The sequence below is a fragment of the Coenobita brevimanus genome, chromosome 26, assembly GCF_032717465.1.
Source record: "Coenobita brevimanus isolate Jiangsu-jjx chromosome 26, ASM3271746v2, whole genome shotgun sequence".
NCBI lineage: Eukaryota > Metazoa > Arthropoda > Malacostraca > Decapoda > Coenobitidae > Coenobita > Coenobita brevimanus.
The window spans coordinates 3,490,001-3,517,500 of record NC_136979.1 but is presented as its reverse complement, the minus strand read 5'-3'; the positions used below and the strand labels follow the sequence as shown (position 1 = coordinate 3,517,500).

At 42.0% G+C, this 27,500-nt stretch overlaps 1 protein-coding gene across 1 annotated transcript in view; it reads right to left on the bottom strand.

Moving 5' to 3' along the window:
* Window positions 1-27,500, bottom strand: part of LOC145394132 (uncharacterized) — a 244,527-nt gene that overhangs the window by 195,717 nt on the left and 21,310 nt on the right. Inside the window, exon 5 of the mRNA XM_080268112.1 lies at window positions 14,145-14,332. Coding sequence (XP_080124238.1) covers window positions 14,145-14,332 — 188 coding nt within the window. The remainder of the gene's footprint in view (window positions 1-14,144; window positions 14,333-27,500) is intronic.

The following is a 27,500-nucleotide window of genomic DNA, read 5'->3' as shown; positions in this document are numbered from 1 at the left end:
AGTTTTCCTTAAGTTGATCTACCTATCCTTAATCTTTTTCACTTCTTGCATCCCTTCTAATCTTCCCCTTCACCCTTCTTCTCCCTTATCTTTTATCTGTATCTATTTATTTCATTCCCAGTCCTCCCCAATTTTATCTATTGCTTAATCTGTCTTCCCTATACCTCACACTACTTCTACCTTACCATTTACCTACTTCCCTTAATCCTACTTTCATTCAGCCTGCCCCAGCATCCCTACCTATCCACCTTAAGTCTGTCTTCCTCAATTCTTACACCATTTCTTCCCTACTTTGTTCCTCCTCTTAAATCTATCTTCCTTCAACTTTCTCCAACTTCCCTACCTCTTCTCCCCTTTCTCCCTCCCCCCTCCCCTACGTAGCCCTTACCTGCCTCCCCCTGCCTAACCCTTGCTTCCCTCCCCCTACCTAACCCTTGTCTCCCTTCCCCTGCCTAACCCTAGCCTCCCTTCCCTCAACTTTGCACCATTCTCCTCCATTCCTCATCATCAGAATGCCATTACCTCCCTTCCTCCTCCACCAGATACCAGTTCCAGTGAGACGCTCGCTCCTTCCCCTCTCACCTTCTCCCTCACTCTCTCTCTCTCTCTCTCCCCTCTCTCCCTCCACCAACACTGTAGAGTAGGTGGAGCGAGAGAGAGGAGCGAGGAGGTGAGGTGGAAGGAAAGAATAGAGAAAGGAGTGAAGGAGAGATGGAGAAAAGAGGAAAACAAAACGTAGAAGAGGGAGTGAGGGAGAGATAAAGAAAAGGAAGAAGTGATGTAAGTAGTGAAGAAAAGAGAGGAAGTTACAGTAGTAAGGGAAAGGGTAGCAGGGAAGAAGGAACAATAGATAATAAGAAGGAAGAAATGATAATATTAATGAGTAATGGAGGACGAGGAGCAAGTGAAAAAAGAGAAGGGGAGTGAGGTAGAGGGAGAGGATGGGTGGAGGGAGTAAGTGGAGTCTAAAGGTAGAGAAAAGTTTGTGAAAATAAAGGAGAAAGGAGAGGAAGACAGGGGAAGGGAACAAGAGAAGAGGGGGAGGGGAAGCAAAAACGTGGAGAGAGGGGGGGGAGGGAAAGGGGGGAGAGTGAGAGAGAAGGGGGAGGAGGTAAGGCAGAAAAAAGGGAAGGAGAGAGGGATGGAAAGGATGGAGGATAGTCAGTGGTTGGGACGTTGTTTGTGTTGCATCACTACACCTCTCCTGAGTCAACACTTCCACACCCCGCCTTCCGCCTTGTCAGAGGAAACACACAAATTTGACTTCGTATTTAATTTTGGGCGATGTTATATTTACGAAGGGCGGTGGTGCGAGACTGACGTGGCCATGTTTATTTTACAAATTCTAAATAGTTTTTAATTTTTACCAATTGACAAATACTGAAGTTTGAAGATATGGATTAACACGCTTTCCCTTATTTGTTATACTTGCTCTCTGTCTATGTATTTATCTATCTGTGTACCTATCTATCTGTTTATATCTATGCCTAAATAGATAGATAGATGGATAGATAAATAGATAGATCGTCTGACGCCTTAATCCAGTATAGGGTGACGTATTCTCTCACTCACAAAATTGCCCTTCCAACAAAGCACATTTCCACATGAACCTCTACACTTCAAGAGCCTTACACACCTCTCCCCTTGCGTGTAACGGTGGGTGGGGGCGGGTTACTCCCCCTGTGACGTAAAGCGCTGTTCTTCTGCCCCTCAGGGATAGAAAATAGAATGTTTGTCTAGTCTTCCTCTATCCATACACCCTATTCCCATCACCTCACCCCATCAACACATCCCCATCCACATCCCACTCCCTGTGCATCCCCTCCACTCTCCTTGTTGGTGCTGGCGCCTTCACGTGGTGGCACAGATATAGCTGGGTGGCTCCACTACCGGGTCATACAAACGTCCTTTCCTCCCTATCCCCCAAAAGGATGATGGTGGATTGCAGGAGGATAGTTTCAGCCTTCATTCCACTGGGTTCACATTTCAGAAAAACACGGGGACACAACTACTGCTACTACTGCTACTACTACTACTACTACTACTACTACTACTACTACTACTATTAGTACTACTGCCCTGCATGTTCTTCCTCTCTCTCTTTTACCTATTAATATTTCTCTACCAATCCTTCTCTAAATTGGTCACTCTAAACCACATTTCCCCTCCCCTCATCACATTCCTCCCTCCCTCCCTCCTCCCTCATCCTTCATCACATTCACCACACCCTCTCCCTCACCACCTTCCACTTCCCTTTCCACCATTTCCTTTCCCATTTCCTCACCCTTCTCCACATTCCCCATTTCCCCTGTCTAAACCCTTTCCCACATCATCTCTCTCTCTCTCTCTCTCTCTCTCTCTCACACACACACACACACACACACACACACACACACACACACACACACACACACACACACACACACACACACACACACACACACACACGGATCTCTTAAAATTTCATACTTCTAAATTTCAGAGTAGGCTCCTGAAAAACACATGGAGTACAATTATATACATGAAAATCCTCCAGTCACCTCTGGGAGACTCAAACCCTTACGCAAAAAAAAAGAAAAAGAAAAAAAAAAGATTACTCATATATGCCTTTTAACTCAAACAAAAACCAAAATACTCTTATACCGCAAAACTTAAAAAAAAAATCATTTAATTTCATATTTTATTTTATTATTTTCTACTCTTCCTATAAAATTTCCTTCACGTTTATAAATCGTATAATGTGTTTCTTCTATTTTCTTTTTTTTCCAGTACGGTCGATGTCTATTGGATCTGGAACTAAGAGGAGCGCCTTATGCTTGACTGTCCTGTTTTTTGCATTGGGTGAGTAGAAGCTAAGTTTTGTTAATGTTATGGTTTGGCAGCCTAGGATCAGTGTGTAGTCTGTATATCTGTGTGACTCTCTCTCTCTCTCTCTCTCTCTCTCTCTCTCTCTCTCTCTCTCTCTCTCTCTCTCTCTCTCTCATTATAAAACACTTGATTTGCCTTCCACGCTTTTCGGTCTTCGTCACGTGGTTTATTTGGTCCTCTGGTCTCTGTTGAAATTTGCCCAGACCTCATTACGACCTGGCACTAATTTGTCTGTTAACGGGAAGGCCGACTGTTCTCCTTATGATGATGTTGATGATGATGATAATGATGATGGTGGTGGTGGTGGTGATGGTGGTGGTCGGGATGAGGAGGAGGAGGAGGAAGATAGTGGTGGTGGTGGTAGTAATGGTGATAGTGATTATGATGATGATGATGATGATGATGTTGATAATGATGGTGGGGAGGAGGAGGAGGAGGAGGAGGGTTGTGGTGATGGTAGTAGTAATGGTGATAGTACTGATGATGATGATGATGGTGGTGGTAATGATGATGATGGTGAGAATGAGGAGTAGGAGGAGGAGGAGGAGGAGGAGGAGGATGGTAGTGGCAGTGGTGGTAGTAGTGATGGTGATAGTGATGATGAGGATGATGGTGGTGGTGGTGATGATGGTAATGATGATGGATGGTGGTGGTAGTGATGAGAATGGTGATGGAGTCTTTGAGAACTTAATAATGCAAAGTTACAGGGAGGAGGAGATGGGGCCCGAGAAAGGGGTGGGAGTAATTTGGCTTAACTCGAAAGCTGACTGTTGTCTTAGCTTCTGGTGGTGATGATGATGATGAGGAGGAGGAGGGGAAGGAGGAGGAAGAGGAGGAAGAATAAGAAAGCGAGGAGGAGAAGGAGGAGGAGGAGGAGAAACTGATAATGCTGGAGGGACGTTGAAAAGTTGATGGAGGAGGGAGAGGTAGACCGAGAATGGAGTGGGAATAATTTGATTGTAAACTGGAAAGCTGATTTTCTCCTGACTCCAGATAATAATGATGATGATGAGGAGGAGGAGGAGGAAGAGGAGGAGGGTGAGGAGGAGGAGGGGCAGAAACAGGAGGACGGTGATGATGAAAATAAAGTTACTGCTGTTTTTTTTTTTTTTTTTTTTTTAGTATATAAAAGCAAATTATTGAAAAAAAGTGTGATAAAAAATTCCACCTTGAAAATAAAACCCAGATTTGGCCTCTTTATCAATCTCATTCCCTTCCTCCCAAACACCATCAGTTTCCTTTATAAACTCTTTTGTGTTCTAGGCTTTGTTTTTCCACCTTGACACCTCCATCAAATATTCATTGTGATTTTCTGTTGTTCAGGTCTCCACTTACTCTTATGTCCCCTCCGTCCCCTCCTCCTTGAAGCCCTTCCTCGCCTTTTTATTCTCATTTTCTCCCCCTCTCTCTTCTTCGCTTTCTTGTCCACCCCTTTTTTTCTTTCCTTTTCTTCCTCCTTCTTCCTGCTTCTTCTTCCCCCCACCTCTTTGTTCTCCCCCTCCTCAGCCAGCTTCTTCTTCTTCTCATCATCATCTGCTCCTCCTCCTCGCATTCCTCCTCCCACTACTACTACTACTACTACTACTACTACTGCCGCCTTGACGTACATTATTCCTTTTACCCCTACATGTATTCTCTTTTATGCTGTATCTGTTTTTTTTTTCTTCCCTCCTTATTCAGTTTATTTTTTTTCTTTCAGTCTTCTAACTTTTCTTGTCTCTCTCTTTTACCTTTTTTACCTCGTCTCGTTTTCCTTCTTTTTCTTTCCTTCTACCATCATCTGTCACCTTTCCTTTTAATCATTCCTTTCCTACTCTTTTTCTCCTTCCCTCCTTCCCTTCCTCTTCCAGTCATCCCTTCCTTTCCCTCCTCCTTCTGTTACCCCCTTCATCTGTCTTTCCTCCTCTTTCGTTCCTCCCACCCACCTCTTGCTCTTCCTCATCCTTTCTATCTCTCCCAGTTTCCTTTCCCTCCTCTTTCTGTCTACCTCCTTCCCCTCGCTTCCTCCTCGTCCACTTCTGTCACTTTCCTGTTCTTTCCTTCCCCCTTTCCCCAGTTCTTCCCGTCTCACTCATTCCTCTTTCTCGCCTTCTGCTTCTCTTCTTATTATACACCTCTCTACTTTCCTCCTTTCCTGTCTTTCTTGTTCCAGCTCTCCTCCTCTCTCCTTTTCTTTCCCTCACTCCTTCTTTTCCCTCCATCTTAGTCTCTTCGTCTTTCTTATCTCTTTCTTCTCCAGCTCTCCTCTTCTATCTCTCCCTCTTCCTCCATCTCCTCCTGATCTCGCTATCCCATTTTTTTTCTTTTCTCCCTTACTTAAGCTCACTTTTTTTTTCTCCTCTATCTCTAACACCTTTCCTCCATTCTCCTCATTTCCTTCCTTCCCGTCTCTCCCTTCTCCAACAGTCCTTTTTCTTTCCTTCCACTTTCTCTCACTTTCCTTTTCCCATACTCCCTCTCTTTTCCCTCCTTCCTCTTTCTTTCCCCTTCTTACCTCCTCCTTCTCCAATCCTCCTGTTTTCCCTCCTTCCTCTTTCTCTCTCCCTCCATCATTCCTTCTCCCTCACTCCTCATCGATCTGCATCCCATCTCTTCTTCTCCAACCCTCCCCTTTCACTCCTCACTCTTTCTCCCTTCATCTTTCTTTCCCTCTCTCCTCCTCATCTCTTTCCTTCCCATCTCTTCCTTCTTCTCCAGCCCTCTTTCCTCCCCCTTCCTCCTTCTTTCTCCCTCTCCCCTCCCTCACCTCCCCGTCTCCCGCCTCCCTGACCGCCAGAAATAAGCTGAGTTGTTAATTTTATTCTGAGATGGTCACACAATGAAGGAGGTGATGAGGAGGGCAGACCACACACCTCTATTTCTGACTCGACTTTGTGTGTGTGTGTGTGTGTGTGTGTGTGTGTGTGTGTGTGTGTGTGTGTGTGTGTGCATGAGGGGGTGAATCAGAGGGTTGGTTGGGATTTTTTTAGTTTATAATGCTACTCAGGGATGGGCAACTGGTCACCTCTTACCATAAATATTTGGACCTCCCTAGGTGTTACTTCCCCCAGGTGTTACTTCCCCTAGGTGCTACTTCCCTGGCTGTTACTTCCCTCAGGTGTTACTTCCCCTAGTTGTTACTTTCCTAAATGTTACTTCCCTAGGTGTTACTTCCCTAGGTGTTACATGCTTAGGTGTTACTTCCCTAGATGTTACTTTCCCTAGGTGTTACTTCCCCAGGCGTTACTTTCCCTAGATGTTACTTCCCTAGGTGTTACTTCCCCTAAGTGTTACTCTAGATACAGTCATATGCAAAAGTTCGCCAAGAGTTCCTATCAATTTCGTGTCCAGCCTTTCCTTCTCACACGACAGAGATTTTCCTTCCTTCACATACTTTTTTGTTTTCTGTATATTGCCAACACATGGAAATACTTCTAGCAACACCTTCCATTGACAGAGCCTCAGTAGCGAAATGTGAGCGAATTTTTGCCCATGCCTGTACTCATTTTCCTTACCAGCCCACAAAAACTTGGGTGGACTCTAGCAGCTTCAAAATCCACCTCGCCAACCCAAGCCCAAAGCCCCCTCACCTCCAGATCGCCATGAACGCAAGCCAAACACCTCTCTCCCACGTGGGCTTTATCCTTTAACTTCACACTCCCAACACAAACAACTTTCGCAACTCCAAAATTTACTTTACGAAGCCAAGCGCAAAAGTCCCTCCACCTCCCCGCTACACAAGCCTCACTTCTTTCATCTTCTCTTTATTCCCAGACTATCGCGTCATCTGCCATTATTTCATCCTTAACGCTCACATTAACACCTCGTCACCGAAAAAATACAATTTCACAAACTCCAGGAACACGGAAATCTACCTCAAGGGTCACTATTTCACCTCAAACAACTTTCATCATCATCATCATCATCATCATCATCATCATCATCATCATCATCATCACCTTTCATTCCACCCAAGAAACTTCAAACCCAACCTTCCCGAGTTAAGTACAAAAAACCTCATCTTGCCTCCCTCAACACACAGCCTTCACTCCTCCTCTCTCCTCTCCTCTCCTCTCCTCTCCTTTCCTCTCCTCTCCTCTCCTCTCCTCTCCTTTCCTCTCCTCTCCTCTCCTCTCCTCTCCTTTCCTCTCCTCTCCTCTCCTTTCCTCTCCTCCTTTCTCCTCTCCTCTCCCTCGCGAACTTGGAAGCCCTCTGCTCCTTTGATCCCTAGCCATCTGTCTGCCGGGTCCTGTAAATATCTTGTGTTGCGGCTCACCATTTTACGCATACAGGCCTTTGGTGTGTGTGTGTGTGTGTGTGTGTGTGTGTGTGTGTGTGTGTGTGTGTGTGTGTGTGTGTGTGTGTGTGTTTTATGCAGGTGCGTGTGTGTTGATGTAAAAAGAATTCTCCCTTTGCAATTGAGTGGGGAAGCTGGAAGTGAATTAGGAGGTGAAAGAGAGAGAGAGAGAACGAGAGAGAGAGAGAGAGAGAATATACAGCCAACTCACTTATTATTCTATTCACCGCCTCGCAAAGATTAGTGTGTCCCCTGGCAGTCATTTCTGTTGATACCGTGTCATTTGAGCCCTAAAAACCAAGAGGCCGCGATCTTACCCTAGGCCTACTGCGTCTGTAAAGGTGAGCAGTCAGAAGTCACGGTCACCTAGATACGGATAAATGCCACAAGGTAAGGTGCTTGGGGATGGGCAGGTGGGAAGGTGGAAGGGGAGGGTCGTTGAGGAGTTGAGGAGACAGAGGGGGTAAGAACCTTGAACTGTAACTTTACTACGGTGTTCGGGAGAGAGAGACAGAGACAGACAGACAGAGAGGAACCTAGTATGTGTGTGTAAGGGAAGACAACCGAAGATGACATAGTTACTAAGATGACAGCCACTGTAATGCATGGTGGAGATCTTTGGAAATCAAGAGAGTTTCCTTCATCCTTAAGTTACAAGCCCAAAGACAGCCTGGATTCTGAGCTACAACGTCCCCAAGCTGCGATGTGATGTGTGGTTGGGGGAGAGGAAGACGGGGCACTGAATCATAAAATTAGATAAGATTTGCCGAAATCAGTTTTGTGTGGGGAACGAACAAGCAAAGGTGGCCGAGTTATTTCAGTGTTGCATCCACAAAACCCATAATATCCCTTCGTACACACACACACACACACACACACACACACACACACACACACACACACACACACACACACACACACACACACACACACACACACACACACACACACACACACACACACACACACACACACTCACGCAACTCATATACACAACTCTGCATATTCCGTCGCGCTGATTGGCATTGGCGTGGTATTGTATTACATTTTTATGGTGAAAGTTTGTCGCTCTGTTTCCATGTATTTGAGCTTTCGTGTGTTTGTGATATACCTGTGTGTGTGTGTGTGTGTGTGTGTGTGTGTGTGTATAGTATGTAGGTGTGGGTGTGGGTGTAAGAGGGAGGGGAACAAAACGCACGCTCTGGTTAGTCTGAACTGATAAATATACATGAACAAAATTATAATACCACGTAAATATAACCAATCCTCTGCATATGGACTGATGAGACCCTGTATATGTGGGGGAAAATATATATATATATATATATATATATATATATATATATATATATATATATATATATATATATATATATATATATATATATATATCCCTTTGACGTCAGCGAAGAAGAAGCAAAGTAATCCCTCTGACGTCAGCAAATAGACTCAAAAAATCCCTTAGACATCAACACATAAATCGTAAAAATCCTAACCTAAAAAATCCCTCGGACGTCAACGAATAAGAGGCAAAAAAATCCCTTAGACATCATTGAATTAGACGTAAAAAAATCCCTCGAACGTCAACGAATAAGACAAAAAAAAATCCCTCGAGCCTCAACGATAAAGACGCAAAATAATCCCTTAGACGTCAACCAGTAGGACGTAGAAAAACCCCGTCGATGTCAGCAAATTAACCCCGTGGATGTCAGTGAATAAAACCCCACATAGGCACCAACTTACCCCCACCTACAAACACCTACAAACGCCTACAAACGAACAGCCTCCCTCAAAGAACACAATAGGGTCGATTCTCCAACCCGGGATCAATGGCCACACACACAAACATGGAAGCCACACTCAGGTAAATACACCAAGGGAAGTATAGGTACACCAGGGGAAGTATCAGTACACTAGGGGAAGTATCAGTACACCTGGGCAAGTATCAGTACACCTGGGCAAGTATCAGTACACCTGGGCAAGTGTTTCTGAAGAACCTTAGCCACGTAATTACAGGTGACGGTCGTTTTAATGAATGCTTAGTGGCTTTCAGGTGATAGCATTCTTCTTAGTAAATTTTTCTCGTATGCCAGAGGGTTTTGTTAAGGTTATATCCAACCCCTCCAGCAAGAAGTCTGTCCTTTGCTGAATAAAATCGTCTGGAGAGAGAAAAATAATGGTGAAACAGACATTGACAGGTTTTATGAGTTTCCCAGTTCAGAGGATTAACAAGTCTCCATAACAGTGTACTAGATCGTTTTGTTTTTGTGTTTTATTGTTTTCAGATTGTCTTTAACTCTGAAACGTTTGGTAGTTGTATGAGTGAAGACAAATGTATACAGGAACAATTTTATACACCTGCTAAGCTTAGGAGAGTTTATAGGTAGCCACAAGCTCATTGATTTAGGCCACAAAGCTCCACCAATAACTCAAAGTACTATAGGCCTTTCAGTGCCACCCTTCCACTGCCACCACCCGACCCTCAGTGGAGTTAGAATATAGATTACACGGCTTCATTACGCCTCCCTTCACCATAGAATATTGATCATAGGGGTTAAAGACCTGGACAATGCCTCTTTCCTTGCCTTAGTGCCTTGGAGGGACGCCTTCATGTGGTGGCACCGATATAACCAGGCGGCTCCACTGCCTGGTTGTGCGAACGCCCCTCAATTCCCTCCCTATCCCCCCAAATGAGGATGGTGGACTGCAGGAGGACAGTAACTTCGGCCAGCAGTCCACTGGGTTCACATTTCAGATGGACCTGGAGCTACTACTACTACTACTACTACAATACTACTACTACTACTACTACTGTCTTAGATACCCGACCGTTCTCTAAAACACTTCCTTGCTCTCGAGAATTCATCAGGGCCTTGCAGTGATGTTTCCTTTCTTTTAATATTTTTCTGTTTTTTAACTCTAAGCTTTTCATACCATTTTTTTTTTATTATTAAGTTTTCATGCTATTCTATTTTTGGTTAGATATTTCTACGTACTCCTCTTTTTTGCTTTTTTTTTTTTCGGTTATATTCATGTTACACTCCTGCTTCCTTTACACCTTTATCTCTTAAATCATTTATTGTTTCCTTTACACCTTCATCTTTGAATCATTTATTGCCTTGATATATTCACGGTATATTTATCATACATTTTATACTTTTAGTTCGATATATTCACCCTGTTCCGTTATACTTGTTATACTTTCGTAATTATATTCACGCTACTCTTTATTCGTCCCATCCTTAGATAAGAAAAAAGCCCTTGATGATGATTATGATGGTGATGCTGATGATAAATGATAATAATAATAATAATAATAATAATAATAATAATGATAATAGTAATAATAATAATGATAATGATGATAAACTTTCCATTTTCATACTCATTTCCTCCATATTCACAGCATACTTTTCACTTTAAAATCCAGTCTCAACTTAGTATATTCCTGTATACTTTCCCACACATACTTTTTACCCCGATATATTCAACACCAAACTTTTGCCGATTTTTAATATATTCACCGCATTCCTAAAACTTTCGGCCGATCGCTAATACACCATCGATATCGGCCGCGGTGTCGATTAAAGCATTTCTTTTTTAGACTCAAAGTTGTGGTGAATGGAGCGTGCATATATTACCAGGTAGAGGGGATTGGTTTGGGGAGAGGTGAGTGTGTGTGTGTGTGTGTGTGTGTGTGTGTGTGTGTGTGTTTCATGACTTCATTATCTTCTTTATCGTCATTATTATTTTCATTTCTTTCCTTTACCATATTCTTAATTTTTTTTATCATCATCATCATCGTTATCATCGTCATCATTATCATTCTTTTTGAGGAGGAGAGTGAAGGGTTGGAGAGTGAAGGGATTAAGGTAAATGTGGGAGTTAGGCTCTCGTAAATCCCCAGCCACGTCATCCTTCACTCTTTCGCTTCCAAACTTATCTCTGCCAAAGTGATTGATGCTTTCTCAGTGAGCGACGTTGCTGCTCACTTCCCTTTCATACTTTTTTATTTAATATGACAAGTTTTCAAAGTGTGCAGTGTTTTTCATATTTGTAAACCTTCATTTTTTTACAGTATGTCATATTCATAAAAATGGCAGGCGTACACGTAAATAAAAAGCTGCAGGAGAATATTTTTAAACTCATCCACGGTCACACAATGTAAGGACGAAAAATTGAAGAAGAATTTTTGTCTTTTTGCAAACCCCGCTCATTTACACCTGCCTGCTTTTTTTACGTCATCTGGTATATGTTTTTACGTCATCTAGGATATACTTCTTACGTCATCTAGTATATACTGTTTACGTCATCTAGTATATACATTTCAGGTCATCTAGCATATATTTTTACGTCATCTAGTACATATCTTTACATCATCTAGTGTATGTTTTTACGTCATTTAGTATATACTTTTTACGTCATCTAGTAGACACTTTTTACGTCATCTTGTATACACTTTTTACGTCATCTAGTATATACTTTTACGTCGTCTAGTATATACCTTTTACGTCATCTAGTATATACTTTTACGTCATCTAGCATATACTTTTTACGTCATCTAGTATATATTTTTACGTCATCTAGCATATATTTTACGTCATCTAGCATATACTTTTTACGTCATCTAGTATATATTTTTACGTCATCTAGTGTATACTTTACGTCATCTAGTATATACCTTTTACGTCATCTAGCATATACTTTTTACGTCATCTAGCATATACTTTTACGTCATCTAGTCTATATTTTTACGTCATCTAGTATATATTTTTACGTCATCTAGTATATACTTTTTACGTCATCTTGTATATACTTTTACGTCATCCATTATACTCTGTTTTACGTCATTCAGTCTTCCTAGTGATACTGATGAAGGCCTAGATGATACGAAGCTTTTGGGGAAACATATCCAATCGACAACTTGCCATTAGCATCTGAGAATACTGGAATAAAGCATCAATACTATACTCACTTCACTCTCACTTGGCCTAAAATTACCCCTCTCTCCGTCTTGAATCCTGAGTTGTGGCAGTAGATGAACAGTATATGGGGCTATTCACGAAGAAGTGCTATAGAATGAATGCTGAGGTGTTGTCCTGTTCAGCTGTGTTTAGAAAGAATGTGAAAGGTCGAAAGTTTGGGCCAAGTTAAGGTGAAGGGGATACTCATTTCACTTTTACTTGGCCTAAAATTGCCTTCTATCGCTCTTGAAAGCTGATCTTATGAAGGAAAGACAAGGCTGGAGGAGGAAAGACAAGGCTGGTGGAGGAAAGACAAGGCTGGTGGAGAGAAAACAAGCCGAAAGGAGAGATAAAGTGGAGGAATCAGAGAGAGAGAGAGAGAGAGAAAGGCCTAGCTCTCTCGTTATCCACGTCATCAACTCAGTCATCAGTTTTCTTATTGGTCTTATGTTTGAGAGGGAGGGGAGGCTGTGATTCCTCTCTCTCTCTCTCTCTCTCTCTCTCTCTCTCTCTCTCTCTCTCTCTCTCTCTCTCAGTCACAAGCCTTAGTATTTGTCGTCACCTAAGCTGGTCATTTACTCAGAAACTAACCTTGCCTTTCACTCACGCTTCATCCTTCACTCTGTCCCTGTCATCTTTCAAATAAGCGTGTTCTTGCAGGCTTCACTCTTCAGTCTAGCGTGATATTTCCTTTTCATTCTGTTTTTGGCCATATTCATCCCTCAAACCCTTAATTAAGCCATCATTGCGCCAGTCTTGTGTTTAACTCGAGTGTGAGGATCATGTCTCTAAAATTCCTCTTCCTCTTAGATATTGCTTTTCCTCTTCCTCTTAGATATTCCGTCCCCCCTTCCTTGCTTTCCTTTCTATCCCCCCCTCTTCTCTTCCTCTCTCTTTCTTCTTCTTCCTCCAGATCCTCATTCCCCATTCACAATATTCCTCTTCATCTTTTTACCTTATACTCCTCCTTTTCCTCTTTTCCCCTTCATTCACTTTTCTTTTCCTCTTCCTCTCTTTTTGTGTCCTCTCTTCTTCCTCTTTCTCCTCCTAATCCCCATCATTTTCTTCACCCCAATCCCAATTTCCAGTCACCAAAATTCCTCACTGCTCAAGAACGATGGAGTGACGAGACCTTTGTGTTTAGCTGACTTGAATATACTATACCTTAATACACGTACTCTTTACCTCCACTTCTTCTCCTCTTGTGTCTCTCTTTTCCTTCTCTCTTCCTCGCTTCCTCTTTCACCCCCCACATCCTCCTCCTCTACAGATCTCTGCTATCTTTCCTCCCCCTCCTCCCTCCAAAATAGGAACGATAGATAAGGATTTTTTTTTATTTTTTTACCCATGTATAATAAAGTTGACGATTATTATGTGTATGAGAGACGTGAAGCAGTCCCTCCCGCACTTACACACTTCTTCTTTCCCCACGCCCTCTACTTACCATTCTTTCCATCTCCTTCCCCTCTCCCCATCTCCTTTCTCCTTTCATCTCCTCTTTCCCACCCTTTTCTCCCCCTTCCCATTGTCTTCCATCCCCTCTACACACATATAATGGTAAGATTGACTGGGCTCTTGTGTGTGGGAGACATGAAATCCATCTTACACTCTTACCCCCTCTCTCTACCATCTATTTTAATCTTTTTCCCCTCCCTGTCTACTTCTTCTTTCTCCTCTTGCATCATCTTCCCTCTCATTCTCTCCCCCCTCTCCTTCTTCCTCCTCTCCACTCATCTTTTTCTCAACTTCTCTCCCTCCTCTTCGCTTTGTCCCCCCTCTTCTTTTCCTCCTTTCCTCCCCTCTCCCCAATCTTCTTCTTTCACCCCTCTCATCATCATTCCTTCCTTTCTCTCCTCGTCTCCTTCTTCCTCCTCTCCACTCATCTTTTTCTCTCTTCCCTCCTCTTTTCTTTCTCTCCCCTCTTTTTCTCCCTTCCCTCCTCTTTTCTTTCTCCCCCCTCTTCTTTTCCTTCTTTCTCCCCCCTCTTCTCCTCCTTTCCTCCCCTCTCCCCAGTCCCTCCTACCTCATCTACTCACCTATAATAGTAAGATTGACGAGGCTGTTGTGTGTAGGCGACCTGAAGAAGTCTACCCTACACTCGTACACCCCCGCTGACTCTACACCCACGCTGGTGAGGGTGAGGGTGGCCGCGTCTCTGCTCACCGTCAGCTCTCCCGCAGGCTGTCGGTCCTCCGCGCCCGCTTGCGGTTCCCTCCCGTCGTAGCTGCGGCAGGAGAGAGGAGAAAAGTACATATAGTTGATTGTGAGTGCGAAAGATAATATAAAAGTGGACAGCAGGTTGTAGGGATGTAAGTAATTGTGTGTGTGTGTGTGTGTGTGTGTGTGTTTCCTGGTGCACAGGAAAGCATTTTGCATGTCACTCAGTGTAAAGTCACAAGCCGAATGGTTTCGAGGAAACCATTGACTACACTGGGTGGTAACCACATAAGCAGATTATGGCGCCAGGTGGTTTAAAGGGTAATTGCGGCTCCAGTCGGACTGAACCTATGAAAGTTTATATCCAAGGGATGGTTTAGGTTATTGCATTATTCTGTTATTTTTCTCCTAATATCTTACCATGCACACAAAAACACCTCAGTTGAAAGTTCATTTACCTTCACTACCACTTCTTTCCAGCCTATGTTTTTCCTTCTTTTACTATATGCGATTAAAAAAAAAAAGAATGGTATCTTATAAAGGAACCAGAGTTTCGTAACAGTCCGTAAAGGTGACTAAAACTTCGTAACAATTTATATCATACGTCATTCTGATTGATTTAATGTGATTTCCAGTCAAAGAGAAACTTATCACCCCCAGAAAAGTAAAGTTGAAATATTCCATCTTTGCCAAACATCAAGAATCTATATCGAATCATAAAACTTAACTCTGCAGACAGCGTACGTCGACAGAAAAAAAAGTAGAAAATAAAAATGATTACGTTTGATCTTTGACGCTCACTCGACAAAGAAATACTCCCAATTAAAGTGAACTATTTTAGCAACTTGATAATATTCCTACACAGACTAAAACTGTCTTTGAATTTAGTAAGAAAAAAACTACAAACACTACAAAAATGGTCACAAATACCCCTCATCTACTACCCGATTTTAAGAATACTACCATAGGGTTAAATTTTGGCGGGAAATACAACAGTCTGGGAACAGGTGAAAGGAGCAATATTCAGTAGAGTAAGTGCAATAGTCTTACCTTTTATTTTTCATTTTATTTATTTATTTACCTGCCACTTTCCTGCACTTTATTTTCAACCTTATGCAGTATTTCCATAAAGGTTATCAGCGGTAAATGCAATAATCTGGGGAGGGGTGAGAGGAGAAGCAATTTTGTATAGTGTGAGAGCAATTTCTGTGTTCTTTCACCCGTCTGTCTCTTTCAGTCTATGTTCAGTCGTTCTCAATATTGCCGTAATATTTGTCTCATTGGGAGGGGCTATAATCTAAGGAGAGATGAGAGGAGCAGCAATGTCCCACGGTGTAATAAGTAATCAGTCTTTCTACTTCCCTTGAGAAATATCGCCTTAGGGTTCATCTCCGCGGAAATGTAATAATCAGAGAGGAGATGACGGAAGTTGTAGCAGTAATAGCCAGGAGTGTAGCCAATACTGCGTGGCTTCCTTTCTCTGTGGAAGCTCATATTTACAGCTGAGATTATTACTTGTCGGTGTATTGCGGGAACTCTCTCCTCTCTGCTCGGGGATAATGTGTGTGGGGGAGAGGACGTGTGTGTGTGTGTGTGTGTGTGTGTGTGTGTGTGTGTGTGTGTGTGTGTGTGTGTGTGTGTGGAAAGTGTCAGCATGGAGTGAAAATATGTTAAGTGTGAGATTTCCAAAACAGCATCTGAAAATGAGTTAATTGTGAAATTTTGTAAACAACATCTGAAAATGAGTTAAGTGTGAAATTGTAAACAGCCTCTGAAAATGAGTGCAGTGTGAAATTTTGTAAACAGCCTCTGAAAATGAGTGCAGTGTGAAATTTTGTAAACAGCATCTGAAAATGAGTGCAGTGTGAAATTTTGTAAACAGCATCTGAAAATGAGTGCAGTGTGAAATTTTGTAAACAACATCTGAAAATGAGTGCAGTGTGAAATTTTGTAAACAGCATCTGAAAATGAGTGCAGTGTGAAATTTTGTAAACAGCATCTGAAAATGAGTGCAGTGTGAAATTTTGTAAACAGCATCGACAGAACATCGGTATTTCACTCTACACATCCCTTTGCCAATCAACACAGGGAATTTCCAGGCAGTCAAAAAGCCGATAAAGGGAGTGAGACCAAGGTAAGGGAAGTGCAAAGAGAGAGAGAGAGAGAGAGAGAGATTTATATAGCAAAATTCCCTGACAACAAATCTCTCTTCCGATTGACCTGTGACCTTTGCGTGAAGCCGCCAAATTCAGACCGGTTTCAATTGCCGTGTAATTTTTGGCTGCAAAGTTGATAAGTTCGGCAATTTGGTTGATTGTGGCGGCCTTTTTGAAAATTACCTGGGACAATGAATTTTATATACAGGTGTGTGCGTGGACCTGAAGTTTATTGTAATGTGGAGCAGGGTTTACGAAAATAAATTAGAATTAAAATATGAGTGGGTAGAATAATAATGCTGTAATTTTTTGTTGTGCTGTAACACCTGTCTGATATTATGGCATACGTGATTTACCTTATATGATTCTATAGCTTTAGTTCTTTCTTCTTTACATAAAAAAAAAAAAAAATATTGTGGCCTTACTTAACCCCCTTCACTATCACATGAATTTTTTCCATGTTGAATAAAATCGTTTTAAACTGAAAAAAGTAACCAACATTAGGTGGCCAAAATCTGTTACAAAATTGACTATTACATGAAGTGGTTGCATTAAAGGAGTAATATTTCTAACCATGGACGTGATCGCAATGATAAATATTATGATAACGAATACAAAATAAGACATGACTATTTAATCACAATATTATGTAATGGTAACCACAGCAGTAGCATCAATAATAATAATAATAATAATAATAATGATAATAATAATAATAAACTAAGTATGCAGAAAAACACAGCACAAGAGAGAAGGAAACAAAGTGAAATAAGTATGCAAACAAGGAACAATATCAAAATAAACAGAAAAAAACAGGTGTGAGATAAATCCGGCGTGAAAAATGCCGTACACGAAAAAGAAGTTCCAGTTAAGGTATTTAGAGAAACCAAAGAATATGATGGTGTGGAAAAATGAGTGAGAGAAATATGAACTGGGGAAAATATGAGTGAGAGGAAATGAATCAGAAAACATTTGAGTAAAAATGAAAAAAGAATAAGAGAAAAATTGAGCGAATAAAAAAGTGAGTGAGAGAAAACGAAAAGAATTACGAATAGCCTACGTGAAATGAGTGACGTGAAGTGCAGATGGAGAAAATAATACTCAGAGAAAATATGAGTGACATAAATCAAGTCTTTAAATTAAGTGTGGAAGAAAACGGGGCAGCAGAAAGAAAACAGCATGAACTAATAAGAGAGTTTTTGAGAGAAAGAAAGAAAATCAAAGAGCGTGGAAGAAAATAAGAGAGAGAGGGGGAGAGAGTAGGTAAAATGAGAGAGTGTGAGAGCAAATCCTCCCTCCCCTTTAACACAGCGCGGCGATAGCGTGACCAATCTGTCATATCAGCCAAGATTAATTAAGTTGCCCCCTTCGCCGCTGAAGGAGACAAACTTTAGAAATTTATCTTTACCCTTCAGTTATATATTATCAGTTATGTAGTACGTGATGATGGTGTGTGTTTATGTAGTACGTGATGGCGGTGTGTGTTTATAATAGGTTAGGTTAGGTTAGTTTTGGTTAAGTTAGGTCGAATTCCTGTAATGCACACAAATTCTTCCCATGTGCAACTATGCTCACCAAGTCCTGTCATGTGCACCGTAACTTCATGTGCATTCATCTCTACCATGTACACCATTTACCTTCTATGTACAATACCTTCTTGTGTGCAACTTTTTCCTCTCCATGTACACCTAAATTCAGACAATAGTTGGCAATAAAATGAATAAATAAATACATAATTAAAAATAAATATGTTTCTGTAATGTACGCTTTGTAGATCTAAAAGAAAAAGTAATTTAATTTCCATAACGCCTGCAAGAGTTAATTAATTGGGTCATAAACTGGGATACACGCGAATATAAGAAAAGAAATTACTGAAAAATAAAGTTGATAAATTGGAGGTAAACAAAAAGAATATAAAATTAATTAAGGAAAATGCAGATAAATTGATAGATTAACAAATATAATAAAAAACAAGAAAAATGTTCATTAATTGGTAGATAAATAAACAAAATTGAAAACGAGTAAAAAATAGTTGATAAATTGGTAGATAAACAGAATAAAAAATGACTGAAGAAAAATTTTGATAAATTGGTAGTTAAAAATAATGAAGTAACTGAAGGAATAAATTTTTTCACTCCCCTGTTCAGGCTTATTCAATATCTTTACATTTACCATAATTTTCCTTTTTTTTTCTACTACCTTCTTATTTTATTTATCGTCCCTTTATTTTCATCTCTATTCTCCACGACTCTGTAATCACTACTTTCTATAATTTTCCTTATATTATTTTTCCGGTTCCCTATGCGCGTATTTCATTTTCCTAATTATTATCTGAAGCTTTTTTTTATTCATGACACTACAGTAAGGTCTTTGTTTCTTTCTTTCTTTCTTTCTTTCTTTTCTTTTCTTTTTTTTTTTTCTTTTCACCTTTTCCTTCATTCACTGCCATAACATTTTTCACCCTCACCCCATCCCTGCTTCGCCCTTTTCCTATGCATTTTTTCCTCTCCGATTTATTTTGCTGTCTCCATTGTCTCGATTTCGTTCGTTTTTTTTTCTGAATTCACAAACTTTCGAGCCTCTCTCTCTCTCTCTCTCTCTCTCTCTCTCTCTCTCTCTCTCTCTCTCTCTCTCTCTCTCTCTCTCTCTCTCTCTCTCTCTCTCTCTCTCTCTCTCTCTCTCTCTCTCTCTCTCTCTCTCTCTCTCTCTCTCTCTCTCTCACACACACACACACACACACACACACACACACACACACACCTTCAACCTTGGTTCTAGCTCTATTTTTGCATTTATCTTTAATCATGAGTTTCTTATTTTCCCAGCAAGCTCTTCCTCTCTCACTCCTATTTTCGTCTGTCTACCTATGTTTCCCTCCTCTCAAGTTTCCATTTCCACACTCTCTTTCCTCTCTCTCTTTTCCTCTCATTCGTATACTGTCTCTCCCGTCCTCTCTTTTTCTCTCAAGCTTTCATTTTCCTTCCAGCATTGTCCATTCACATTGTTAATAAATAAATCAATCAATCAATCAATAAATATTGGGTGACATTTGCTTGTTATTGGTTATTAATCTTCAAATGTCTTGTAAAAATTTCTTCTTAATAACAATGACGAAGAAACTGGTGTACATGTGAGGCCAGAGTATTGCTTGTGTGTGTGTGTGTGTGTGTGTGTGTGTGTGTGTGTGTGTGTGTGTTTTAATCTGTTTTAAATTAACTAGATTATAAACAACATGGGTAAAATAAAAAACATGAGATTCTTTGGAAAATAGTGAACGACAAGCGCTTTAGGTAATTAACGCGAGTAAGAACAGGGAAATCCTCTTACGCCAGCACAAGCTTTTAATAGCCATTCATTATAGATAGATAAATAGGTAGATAGACGGATAGATGGATAGATAGACAGTTAGGTACGGTAGGCAGAATGATATGTAAACACTATATATATGTGTGGCAGTGCTTGTGTGTGTGTGTGTGTGTGTGTGTGTGTGTGTGTGTGTGTGTGTGTGTGTGTGTGTGTGTGTACAACCATCAAAACAAAATCCCATGAGTGCGCTACAGTCACGTCCGTATCTACCTCAGAAGAATCAAGATCACCAAAACGAAGAAAAAAAAAAAGAAGAAGAAGGAAATAAAGAAAGGGAAATAAAAATCCAGAGGTCACACTTCCTCCTCGGCCCAGGTCATGACTGGATGGGGTCGTGTGTGTCTACTGAGGATTGATCTGCCTTGCCTTTTAGCACAGGAGGTCAAGGTCAGTCACATTTTTCTCTTCTAATCACAAAATTCTAATCCTTTTTCCTTGATTTTCTGCTATGCGTTAAGAATATTTTCCTTCCCCCTCAGTTTCACATATCTGTTATTGTTTTTTGCTGTTATTATTGTTGTTATTATTGTTTTTATTATTGTTGTTGTTGTTTACTCTTACTAAAATTCCTGAAGGACACATATCTGTTAAAAATTAGGGTATATGTCAAACAGGTACAGTAAATTTGCATCCTTTGTAATTTATTCAGAACTTCGTGGTTCTGTATTTTATGTAACTCATTATAAGTAACTAAAACAACCCCTAAATGTTCAATGAATGTAGCGTTTGTTTATGTAATTTATGACTTGATTTTTGCCTCTTGCACCTACATCTCTAAGTATGGATATGGCTGGAAAAAAAATGTGTGTTATGTCTTTTCAGAATATCCAGTGTAAAAATGATTAATAATTTTCTTTCTTTTTTTGACAGTGAATATAGCACCACTTCCTACTGTCACAGACCATTTGAAAGCGTCTTCTTTAGTTGTTCTGTTACTGGTAATTCTCTTGATTATTAGGTTCACTTTTTATAAGACCTTGTGTATAACCAAGCAAGACTATGTTACCGAAAAACAACATTAAAAAAGATTTCAACACAGCACATCCACTTCCTTAAATTGGTGATGTTATACCATGTGTTTGACCAAAGAACTGACTCTCTTATACTCCTTTTACTCTGACTTGGCCTAAAATTGCCATCTTTCCATCTAGACTACAGAATTGTAAGAGATGAACACTGGAATATGATACTAGTCACGAAGAACTGGAAAAGACGTAGAATTGAGGTATGGTCTCTTTCTGTCCACAAGCTACGTAAAATAAGCTGCAAAAAGACGAATATCTGGGCCAGGTTAAGGTAAAAGGACTATAGCAAGAAATAACATTAAATCCGTTTTCTGTACAACACATCCACTGGCTCCATTTCGGATGCCAAACTATTTCATTTTGAGTTTTTCCTGAATAAGCCGTGTAATTAATGCACGCGATGCAGTGACCCGTTTCTGCGTATCACAAACAGGCTGACAATAACAAAACTCTCTCTCTCTCTCTCTCTCTCTCTCTCTAAATCCGCCTAAAACTACGCCAATAATATCCTTGCGTTTGTGACTTATTTTTTTTCACTTTATATTAAAGCTCAGATGTTTTCAAACCAGAATTTATTAAAGAAAATTGTGGCAAAGTTTCCAGCAATATTGACGCTAAAACTGAATTTCTTTGTTGTATAAGCTCATCAAATATACGCCAATCCCGTAATCTGTTTACTTTAGTTGGCGCAAAAATTTAATCTTACTGGACTCCCACTTACTTCGGTTAGCTGCTTTCTAACACGGTTTCCTTGTACTGTGTGTGAGCATTAGTAGTAGTGGGAGGAGGAGGAGGAGGAGTACAGTAGTAGTAGTAGAAGGTGTAGTAGTAGTAGGCTGGAATTGCCCTCCTCCTTTTTTTTTTTTTTTTTTTTTTTTTATGCGAGGAAGAAGGAACCAAAGGCCATGAGCCCGCAGTAACAGTTCCCTCCAAGAGAAAAACAAAATACAATAGAGAGCCAAATTCAAGATCCGATCATTTTGAGATGCCTGGACACACTGCGTTTGAAAGACTGGAGATCATAGGAAGCAGGAAATACAGACAGAGGGACACAGTTCCAGAGCTGACCTGTTGCATAAATGAAAGACTGGGAGTAACGGTTAACTCTTGCATTAGAGAGTTGGACAGAAAAGGGATGAGATTTTGCTGCCAGACGGGTGCTACGCGCCCGTCGTAGAGGTGGAGGAATGCAAGCAGACAGTTCAGAGGAGCAGTGACCATTAAAGTAGCGATAGAAAAGAGATAAAGATGCAACAGAGCGGCGAAGAGACAGAGGTTGAAGGGAGTCAGTAAGAGGAGGAGAGTTAATGAGACGAAAAGCCTTTGACTCCACCCTATTGAGAAGAGCTGTATGTGGGGAGCCTCCCCACACATGAGAGTTGTACTCCACACAGGGACGGATAAAACCCCTGTATAGAGTCAACAACTGTGCAGGGGTAAAGAAAGAGCGGAGTCGGCTTAGCACACCCAATCTCTTGGAAGCAGATTTTACAAGAGATTTAATATGATTTTTCCAAGATAAGTCACGAGTAAATGAAACCCCAAGCATGTTCAAGGATGATGCAGGATTAAGCTGAATATTATTAAACATTAGTGGGTATACCTGTGGAAGATTTTGTCGGGTTGATAGGTGTAAGAACTGAGTCTTAGATGCATTAAAGACAACCATATTATTTTTACCCCAGTCAGAGATACGAGCCAAGTCAGACATTAGGTGTGCCATAGCCTCATCCCTTGTTTGTTGAAGTAACTACAGCTCACCATCCTCCTTTCGCGGGATAGGAAGAGGATTGAGAGGCATTTTTATAACCGGGCAGCTCCATCACCCTGTCATACCGGTGCCACCACGTGGCATGACCTGTATGAGCCGTAGGTACTAACAGACCGCATTCTGAGTTTTTCATCCTTTACTAAATGAACTAATATAATATGGCTTTATTTTTAGTTTAGTCTTTACCTCTTTTACCCCTGTTTATTTTTACTCCTCTTCCATTTCCATCATTTATTTCCTTTTTCCATCGTTTCCTCTGTTTTTCTTTCCCCTGTCTTGTTCTTACATCCCTCTATCTTTTCAATCTTGCTTTGTTTTATCCACGTCTTCCTTTTATCCCCTCTCGTTCTTATTTCTTCTGACCTTCACATTTCTTCTCGTCTCTTTCTTCGATTTTCTTATCTTCCCTTAAATATTTTTCTTTCTTCGGTCTTTTAATGTTCCGCTTGTCTTTAGTCTTTACTTCTCTTCTCTCCCTGTTTTTTTTTTTTTATTATTCTTCCTTGTGCTTCTCCCTCGTTCTGGTCTTGGCTCTGCTTCTTTTATCTTCATATCCCTCATGTGTTCGTATTTCTCTCTCTCTCTCTCTCTCTCTCTCTCTCTCTCTCTCTCTCTCTCTCTCTCTCTCTCTCTCTCTCTCTCTCTCTCTCTCTCTCTCTCTCTCTCAGTATACATACATACATATACAATTATACATATACATTTATATCTGCCACTCTCTTTCCCTCCCTCCCTTTCTCGAAATCTCCCATTCCCCCTTCTCTTTCTCTCTCTCTCTCTCTCTCTCTCCCTCTCTCCATATCTCCCCTTCCTGCCTCCCATCCTTTCTCCATTTCTCCCCTTCCTACCTCCATCCCTCACTCCCTACCTTCCCTCCCTGCTTCTCTTCCTCCCCAAATCCTTTTCTGCCCCACCTTGATCCTCTTACATGGCGTCTTCAGGTTATCAGCCAGGTAGCTTTGGTGGCTCCTTTAGCCCACTTTGTTTCGTGTAGGGTAGGACACGAATAGGAGGGGACGAACGAAGGAGGGGATGAGAAGAGGGGACGATGGTTGTCGGGAGGAGGGGACGAGGGACGAGTGCATGGAGAGAGTAGTGAAAAGTGGAGGGAATGAATGGAGGGGACTGGAAACGAGGAAGGGAAGCGTAAAGAGGATGAGGGGACGAGTCGAGTGAAGGAGCGGAGAGGGAAGGAATGGACAGGGACGAGTGGAGAGGGACGAGTGGACGAGTTTAGAAGAGGGGAATATTAACATTATATTACTGCCTCTCTCGTCAGTGTCCATTATTTCTGTGGTTTTATCTAATCTTTTATATATATCTGTCTATCCACTGCTTTTTCCTTGCTTATTAACCCACTGTGCAATCTATTATCACATTTCTGACATTTCTTTAACCCCTCTCATGGTCTGGGTAACTCTACGTCTCTCCCAGCTCACTCCAGACGATTAAACTGACCTGAGAGAGAGCCATAGGACCCTGAGAGTGCTAATTCCGTCACCATTAACTCTCTCATGCCTGGGATAACTCTAGTATTTTCCAACTAACACCACGAAGTTTTAAGCAGCTGTGAGGGACGTATAGAAAATGAGTGCTGACCTTGTTTCATTCCTCTTTCCAAACCTCACCTCCTCCTGTTTCATTTACATTTTCATGTCTCACCTCTTCCTATTTCATTTCCCTTTTCCTCACCTTTTCCTATTTCATTACCCTTTTCACACCTCATCTCATCCCCTTTCATTTCCCTTTTCAAATCTCACCTCTTCCTATTTCATTCTTCTTTTCAAATCTCACCTCTTCCTATTTCATTTCCCATCTCACACCTCACCTCTTCCTGTTACATTCCCTTCCCAAACCTCACCTCCCCCTCCCGCTCATCACCTCCCGTTTAATCTGGACACCCTGGTCATTTCCAGCTCTTAACTTTGCAACTTTCATCTCCTTCTTTGGGTGTCAAACGTCACCTTCCTCGTCGTCTACAAAATCAACACACTTCCTTTTCCCCTCTCCCTGTTACACTTTCCATACATTATCTTCACTAAATACTTCTCGTCACATTCCCTGCTGCATTCTTCAAACTCAGGTCTTCTCCTCCTCCCCCCCCCCCTTCCCCTCTGACTCACTTCCCTTTCAGCCATTCTCAAATCTCTCTCCCTCCTCTGCCCATTTTTCTCGCATCCCTGCCCACCACCCAGCAACCTCTTTCATCTTTCATGCATTCTAACAACCTCTTCTCATCTCCCCAACCCCTCCCTCTCTCTCCCCTCGCGTCTTGTCCCACACCAGAACTCCCTCTCCTCTCCCTATCCTCTGTGGTCCATCTTCTTTCACCTCACATCCACCTAATTTACCTGACAACCTGTAAGCTTTTTCCCCATCCATCTGGCCCCTTTGCTCCTCATCTCATAACCCTATATTAAATTTGCCTCCCAACTCTCACTCCTCTTCTCCTCCTGTCTCTCACCCACAGCCCTCTCCCCCTGCCTCTCGCTTTCAGTCCTCTCCCCCTGTCTCCCACCCCACAACCCTCTCTCTCTCTCTCTCTCTCTCTCTCCCCCACCCCACAACCCTCTCTCTCTCTCCCACCCCACAACCCTCGCTCATCTCACCCCATAATCCTTTTCTCCCCACATCCCCCACCAAATTCTCAACACTCTCTCTCTCTCCCACTATAAACTCTCCCTGTCTCCTACCCCACAACCTCTCCCTATCTCCCACACCACAATTTCTCCCCGTCTCCCACTCCACAACTTTCTTCTCCCCCTGTCTTCCACTAAATTCTCAATCCTCTCTAATCCATCATCTTCTTTTTCATTTCCTTCCCAGTTACCAAACGTACCTACTCTTCTCCAAGCACCCTCTTTATCTCCTCTCCCTTCCACTCACCCAACCTCTCTACCCCCAGCTCTTTTTCCTCCCCCTCCTCCCATTCACCCAACCCCTCCACCCCTCCCCAAACTCCTCCCCTATCTCCTCTCCCCAATTGACACCGTCCCGCCACCTCCCTCCCCCTCTCCTCCAAGATTTACAAGCCTGAGAGTTTCTATATCCCTCTCTTTTTTTTTCTCTCTTTCCTCTCACGTCTAACCAACCTCCTTTTCTTTCCTCTCTCTCTAAACGTCTACCTTATCTCTTATCCCTCACTTGCATCAGAATTCTCTATCCTCTCACAAGCCCTCTCTCCTTTAATTTTCTCTCCTTCTCTCCACCTTACATTACAACCTCCATCCCCTTCCCTCTCCTTCTCACACACTGAACTTCTCCACCTCTCTCTCAGCTACCTTCCCTGCCTCCTTTTCCTGTCTACCCCTCTACCAGTTTCCCCCTCCAAGAATCACTTCCCCTTCCCTTTTTTTCCCCTTTTCCTCTTCTCCATCTCTCCCTCTCTAACCCACCTCTTCCTTCTCCTCTCCCTCCTAGACATCCACACTCTGCACCTCTCTCTCCACCCCACAGCTCTCTTTCTCATCGCCCATACATCCACCCTGTCCCTCTCTCTCCCTAATCCTACCGTCCACTTTCTCCCTCATTCTCATCTCCCTCCCATTCACCCAATCTCTCCACCTCTTTCAACACCCTTTCGTTTTCTGTTCCATTCATCCACCTTCTCCTCGTATCTAATCTTTCCTCCTCCTTTCTCCTGCCTCTCCTTTACTCTCCACCCCTCTCTGTTTAATATTTCCTCCTCCTTTCTCCTCTCCCTCTCCTGTACCTCCAGCCTCTCCACCCCTCCTTTCCCTGTTTGCTGTCCCTGTCTGCTGTACACGCCTCCTTCATGATGCATATGCTTAAGTGTTCCCGCGTCACTTCTCCTGATTCCTGCTGCGTTACGAGGCTCTTCCCCTTATAACAGAATCTTGCTGAGACTCCCCCGGCGCCTCTGCAAGCCAATCAGCTCGATAATAGATAAGAGAAAAGGGGGAAGGAGCAAGAGAGGGGAATTTACAGCAAGGGTATCTGCGTTATCAGGGGGATCCTTTGCTTTTAGGTCTTTTGGGGGCAGGGTTCTCCCTAACTTGAACATAATTGTCTTTCGTAACCCGTAAGAAAATGCTAAAATGATCGACAGTCCAACAGAGGGTTAACTTCGAACAGAGAAGAAGATATACCCGTTGTTGGTCGTTTACTATCTTTGTCAATACCGTTATCATCTCTACTACTTCCTATCGGTACTACTCCTCATCATTACTGCCCGCCCATCGTCACTTTTAATACCACTACTATCACCACAACCCAACCCATCCCCACTACTTTCACTACCACCACCACCAAGAGCGTCACTACCACATTCATCACTGTTACCCATTTCATCACCACCATCCACCCCATGACCACCTTCTTCATCTCCCATTATTCTCCTCTCCCCTGCCACCATCACCATCCACCCATCTCCACCATATCCACCATCGCTGTCATCGCCGCTACCCATCCCATCATCACCATCCACCCAAGCATCACTGTTTCCATCACCATTTTCCACATCATCACCACTACATCATTATCCCCACCACCATTACTGCCGTCACCATTAATATCACCACCTTCTTCCGTTTGTCTGTTGTACTCTTCGCGGTGAGGAAACGGAAGAATGAACAGAAAGTCAGATAAACGACAGAGACAGACGGAAAAAACAGAAATTAGAAACTGCACATATTTGGATAATGTCACTCAGGAAAATCAGTACCTCAAGTCACTGATAAATGAAGGGACGAGGAGAACTGAGGAACTATGTAAGTGTACCGCATAAGACTTACATCATTTATATCAGTGGAAAACGCATACGGCAAGGAATTTAAGGTATTTATGGCAGTGTTTGGAAAGTTCTGAAGAGTGTGAAACATTATGTGACACGTTTTACTTGGCAAGGAATGTTATCTAAAATTTATCTTCCTTGTGTACGTTCTGTTTCTCCGCCTC